Here is a 6,597-nt window from a genome sequence, read left to right as displayed (position 1 = left end):
GACAGGCTGAGATCATAATAAATTCAAGCATTTAGCAGGTTAAAGGAGTCATCAAAGAACTCCATTTGTACACAAGCAACATTATAGCAGCAATAGCTTAGCAACAGTGACAACATTATAGCAGCAATAGCTTAGCAATAGTGACAATATAAGATGACAAATAGATAAGAGCTTTCTTTTAACATAACTTTTGACATAAATCAGACTCATAGAGTGACTTATAATCATTAAAAAATCATGTATAGAAGAAAATAGCAAAGGAGAAACTTACTCATTGTAGTTGAATGAAGGATTAATCCTCAGGACGTCTGTCATGAAAAAACTAAGAGGCAAATGTAACATTGACCAGGAAGTAAAGCTCTTTTGAGCATATTTTTAATAACAATAACAAAATTGTTGTTTAGAATGAAGACGGCCTTGGTTCCCAGACCATGACTCAGAATTGTTATGTAGAATGAAGAAGACCCAGGGTCGCAGACCTGGGCTCCCAGCCCTGGGCCCCGGGGAACTAAGGGGAGGAAAATCCATAAATGGGCATATGGGTAAAAGGTGATGGAAAACAAGGGGATTGTGGGGAACAGGACGTTACAAAACATATGAGGTTATTCCGGTAAATAAGGTGATATGATGAAAAACATATTGGGAACGGGCCTGTGAGGAGGGGAACCAAAGAGGAGGCGCCTAGAAGTGCCAGGGTATATATAGAGGAGAATTTTTGGGGCCAAAATGGTACAGTATGTGTAAAAAAAAAAACCGTTACTTTGCAGGACCGTCCTGAGAGTTTTTGTTTTTGTTTTTGCATGCCGATGCTCTTCATGAAGATGCTCTTTTTGGGTTTTTGGGATTTCTTTTGTTACTTTCAACTTGGCAATTTCTCTTAGAGAATTTTGGCTGATTGACCACAATAAAGAAGTTTGCTCATTCTCATCCAGGTCTGAGGAGTTTTCTCAGTGTTTTGCTTGTAGTAATTATAATTTATCATTTAAGTCTAATTAAAACAGTCTTTATTAATAAAAAGTCTAAGTGTGGAGGTCACCCTGCGATGTGTTGACTTGGAGACGGGCTCTAAGTTCCGACACTGCAAGATATACAAACAGAAAAAGCACCGGAATTATAATAAAAAACAAAGTAATCTTCTAATCTGCCCGTTTTTTTGCATTTGGCCACATGTTCTCATCCACATCACACCTGATATCTTCTCTGGCAAGGCATTGTGGGAAGAATCTTTTGGCATGCCTTATCCACCCCTGGCAGTGTTCAGCTGTGATGTCTTGACATGCAGCATCCATTGCATCCAGGAGGGACATTTGGTCCTCTTTTAGAACATATGATCATGCAATTGAAAAAAAACCTCAACACCTGAGTGTGGTTCCTACATGGGAATCAACTGTGATTTATATATTTGCATAACTGCAATAAGCTGTTTCTCATTAGCAATGGAATAAAATACAGGGAATATATTTGTGTTTCAATTCACAATATGAACAGCTGTTGACTTTGACTTTAGTCTATATAAGTTATGTTTAGAACATGATGTTATCTGTTCTGACATACAGTGTGAAAGCATTTGTAAATTTGACTGTAAAATTACATTGTTTTGGTCTTGGTTGAGCTTGTGTGTAAAAGAAGTTCAAGCATTTTAAATTTGTGTTAACTGTATGCATTTTGTATCAAAGCAACAAGAAATGTGTTAATTGTATAGCATACAAAGACGGATGTTGTGCTAACTGTGTTAAGAGTTTAGGAAACTTGTTAAATGTATTGAAAAAACTGTCATAGCGATTGTAAAAAACTGTAATACTATGAATGCATGGAGATCTGTTTGTAGATTTGGAGGTCTAAATTGACTTTTTTTTATCCCCATATTAAACAACCCTGACTTTATCCCAAGAATTTTGGATGGTGGTTTTAAATGATGTTGTAGACAATAGATTAGTCATTTATGGAGTTTTCTCAGAAGTACCAGTTATTCAAACATGATTTCTTTCATTTCCTTCAACTGAGACATTATATTACTGATGATAAAACACTTGTTAGAAACTGTGAGATTGAGAGGTTATAATTTTTATCATCAAGAAAAATATCTTTGAGTAGATTTTATGGTTGTATGCATTCAATAACAGCAGCATCAGCAGGATCAGTGACTCTGTACTATACAGTTAAAGGCACGGTGCACGATGTTTCAAAAATGCTTCAGAAAACTGAGTCAACTAACAAAACAAACGTGTGGCCAATTAGCAGAAAGTGGTGTGTCCTGTCAATACGTTCAGTGCGCATGTCTGACATTAGCCGAAAGTCTTCTGTTTCCAGGTGTTTATCCTCAGCAACACTAGGACCTTTGCCTCTAATGTTACCTCTGCCTCGGGTTCTAGGTGTTGAACGTCGTCTTCCACATGAAACGGAGCTAAACCTTTCACGGTACAACACACAGTACTACAAAAACACATTTGTATTACCATTAGTATTACTCATTGAGTTCATTTATTGATAAAAATATTCCCTCGGCCAGCTGCCCCAGTAGGTTCCGCCATAATAGTTGCCTGGGTTACGTAGGTATGTGTGGGTTTGGGTTAAAGGCGTGTTTGTTTTGGTGATTTTAATGTCAGCATTGGCTTTCAGAGATTGTGAGTCGCACCTTTAAACAGAAGTAAACAGGATTAAAGTGAGTGACAATGGAGTTAAACAGAATTACAAGTCAAGAGTCAAGAAGCTTTTATTGTCATTTCAACCATATATAGCTGTTACAGTACACAGTGAAATGAGACAACATTTCTCCAGGATCAAGGTGCTACATAAAACAAAGACAGGGCAAAGGACTTAGTAAGTTAGTCCTAGCCACATAAAGTGCAACTGTGCAACCTGGTGCAAATAGTGCAGGACAAGACAAACAAGACAGTGCAGAACAAAAGACAGTGCAGACAAAAAGTTACAAGACAATAAACAAAATACAAAAAAGACAATACACAAAAGACAGTAATCAGAAACAGCGCCGACCGACCAGTGTAAATACTGTATGTTCAGACAATATTGTGTACAGTAATACTGTGAGCACAGTTTCTTAGCAGCAGGTCCCTGAGATACTGTAATGTATAGTATTTTGCAAAAACAGCAAATGACTGAAATATTGTACAGTATGTGCAAAACGACTGAAATGTTAGACAGTGTGTGCAAACAACAAAAAAGTAAAAAAAAGTGTGCAAAACAGCATGTAAACAGTTTGATGAATGTAAGCAGCATGTAAACAAGTTGATGGATGTATATTGGAAGTGTGTGTATTTGGTGTAGGTCTTAAACAGTGGTGTTAAAGTTATAAATCCACTCAGTAAATAATAGATTTAGTGTTTTAGTGATCAGACAGTGAGAGATGTCGCTCTGCAGCACAGTGATGAAGACTCTGATCTTCTTCACATTTTCTCTTCATCTTTCATCAGCAGGTGAGTTCTGTAATGTTTACTGTCTTTACTACATTTATTTACTCTCTAATAATAAAGTTTAACGATAAAGCTGTGATAAGGGCAAATCTGACAAAGTTACACATAAATAATACAGTTAATAAATAAATAAATCTCTCACCAAGTAAAACAGAAATATACACATTATTATTATTATTATTATTATGATGTCCGCAGTTCTTCTGTATTTCTACACTGCAGTTACACCTGGAATAAATGTTCCAGAATTCACCACTGTTGGTCAGGTGGATGGAGGACAGATCGACTACTATGACAGTAACATTATGAAAGTGATCCCGAAGACGGAGTGGATACAGAAGGTGATTGCTGATGATCCTGATTACTGGAACAGAGGGACACAGATTTAGCAGGGTAATCAGGAGAGCTTCAAAGTCAGTGTGGAAACACTAAAGAAGCGCTTTAATCAGACTACACACACACACACACACTCACTGTCAGGATCCAGCCCGGACTTTGGCCACGTGCTTTTGTTTATGTTCTGTGTCACGTGTCTGCTCCGCCCTTCTCTCATCCTATTGCAGCGCTGAATCCTCGTTTTACGTAGTCTGATGTTGTCGTATGTCATCGTCCGTGTCCCAGTCCGTGTCCCTGTTTTGTGTTTTTAGTTATTAAACCTGTTTATTTTTCTGCGATCCTGCATTTAGGTCTGTTTAACAGACTCCAACCTCTCCACAATGGCCAAGACCAGAAAGATGTGTAAGGACATCAGGGATAAAATTGTAGCCCTGCACAAGACTGGGATGGGCTACAGGACAATAGGGGAAGGTTCATGAGGAAGGTGAGGGATCAGCCCAGAACTACACGGCAGGACCTGGTCAATAACCTAAAGAGAGCTGGGACCATAGACTCAAAGAAAACCATTAGTAACACACTACGCCGTCATGGATTAAAATCCTGCAGCACACGTAAGGTCCCCCTGCTCAACCCGTCTGAAGTTTGCCAATGAGCATCTGGATGATCCAGAGGAGGAACGGGAGAAGGTCATGTGGTCTGATGAGACAAAAATAGAGCTTTTTGGTCTAAACTCCACTTGTTGTGTTTGGAGGAAAAAGAAGGATGAGTACAACCCCAAGAACCATCCGAACCTTGAAGAATGGAGGTGGAAACATCATTCTTTGGGGATGCTTTTCTGCAAAGGGGACAGGACGACTACACTGTATTAGGGGAGGATGGATGGGGCCATGTATCGCGAGATCTTGGAAAACAACCTCCTTCCCTCAGTAAGAGCACTGAAGATGGGTCATGGCTGGGTCTTCCAGCATGACAACGACCCGAAACACACAGCCAGTGCAACTAAGAAGTGGCTCTGTAAGAAGCATCTCAAGGTCCTGGAGTGGCCGAGCCAGTCTCCAGACCTGAACCCAATAGAAAACCTTTGGAGGGAGCTGAAAGTCCGTATTGCCAGCGACAGCCCCAAAACCTGAAGGATCTGGAGAAGGTCTGTATGGAGGAGTGGGCCAAAGTCCCTGCTGCAGTGTGTGCAAACCTGGTCAAGAACTACAGGAATTGTATGATCTCTGTAATTGTAAACAAAGGTTTCTGTACCAAATATTAAGTTCTGCTTTTCGGATGTCATGCAACAAAATGCAAATTAATTATTTAAAAATCATACAATGTGATTTTCTGGATTTTTGTTTTAGATTCCGTCACTCACAGTTGAAGATTACCTATGATAAAAATTACAGACTTCTACATGCTTTGTAAGTGGGCAAACCTGCAAAATCAGCAGTGTATCAAATACTTGTTTTCCCCACTGTACATCATCATATAATTTGGGGTATAAATGTCAGCTCTCATGTGACAGATACTATGGTCACTATTTGACATGCAGTTGCTAAGGAGAACTATTAAGTGGACCTAAAGTGGTTACCTTGGTGACGAGGTTGGAGTGACGGATGATGGCTCTGACAAAGAAGCGGTAGTCAGTGACCTCAGTGCCCTCCTCGACACGGGCAGCACCCAGGTACAGGTGCATCTTGTGGTTAGCGCAGGGCACGGCCATCACGGCCTCATGCGGTTCAGCTCCAGCTGGAAGGCCAGCGCTGGCTCCAGGTTCCGGTAGATCCGATCCTCCTGGAACTAAAAACACACACAACTTAAAATTCACAGGAGACTCAATACAATATTGCATGTAAAATTTCATCAAGGCTTTTTTTTTTTTTACCTCATCTCTGGCTCGGAATGTGAAGAATTTAGGAAATTCCCTCTATTAAAAAAATAAAGAAATAAAAGTATAAAAACACAAAATACAGCAGGTAAAATAAATATTGAACACTTCACCATTTTTCTCAGTAAATTTATTTCTAAAGGTGCTATTGACATGAAATTGGTAACAATTTCACCAGATGTTGGTAACAACCCATTCAATCCACACATGCAAAGAAATCAAACCATAGCTGTCTGAAAATGAAGTTATGTTTAATAATGTTAAATGACACAGGGAAAAAGTATTGAACACATGAAGAAAGGGAGGTGCAAAAAGGCATGGAAAGCCAAGACAATCAGTAATTAGAAAGCAATCCTGCCCCTGGTCAGTGCAAAATAATATCAGCTGGTTCTGTCCAAACTGATGGCCTATAAAAAGGTCTCATTATGAAGGTATCACACAAGAAACATCTCATGATGGGTAAAAGCAAAGAATTCTCTCAAGACCTTCGCAACCTTATTGCTGCAAAACATTCTGATGGCATTGGTTACAGAAGGATTTCAAAACTTCTGAATGTTCCAGTGAGCACTGTTGGGGCAATAATCCATAAGTGGAAAGAACATCATTTCACCATAAACAGGCCACGACCAGGTGCTCCTCGCAAGATTTCTGACAGAGGAGTGAAAAGAATTATCAGAAGTGTTGTCCAAGAGCCAAGGATCACTTGTGGACAGCTTCAGAAAGACTAACAAGGAATCAGCAGGTACAGTTGTTTCAAAGAAAACAATAAGTAATGCACTCAACCGCCATGGCCTGTATGCACGCTCACCATGCAAGACTCCACTGCTGAAGAAAAGACATGCTGAAGCTCGTCTAAAGTTTGCTGCACAACATTTGGACAAGCCTGTGAAATACTGGGATAATATAGTCTGGTCAGATGAGACCAAAATTGAACTCTTTGGATGCCATAATACACAC

At 39.5% G+C, this 6,597-nt stretch overlaps 1 protein-coding gene across 1 annotated transcript; it reads right to left on the bottom strand.

Moving 5' to 3' along the window:
* Positions 1-2,800: 2,800 nt before the first annotated feature.
* Positions 2,801-5,836, bottom strand: acacb (acetyl-CoA carboxylase beta). The gene is given in 6 exon segments (XM_060883741.1): positions 2,801-3,795; positions 3,906-4,061; positions 5,344-5,480; positions 5,483-5,552; positions 5,638-5,679; positions 5,816-5,836. Coding segments are annotated over 5 exon segments (297 nt in total). The 3' UTR covers positions 2,801-3,795; positions 3,906-4,034.
* Between the last annotated feature and the right edge of the window lie 761 nt (positions 5,837-6,597).

The sequence above is a fragment of the Tachysurus vachellii genome, chromosome 12, assembly GCF_030014155.1.
Source record: "Tachysurus vachellii isolate PV-2020 chromosome 12, HZAU_Pvac_v1, whole genome shotgun sequence".
Classification (NCBI taxonomy): Eukaryota; Metazoa; Chordata; class Actinopteri; order Siluriformes; family Bagridae; genus Tachysurus; species Tachysurus vachellii.
The sequence above is the reverse complement of the archived record's forward strand: the minus strand, read 5'-3'. Positions and strand labels throughout refer to the sequence as shown.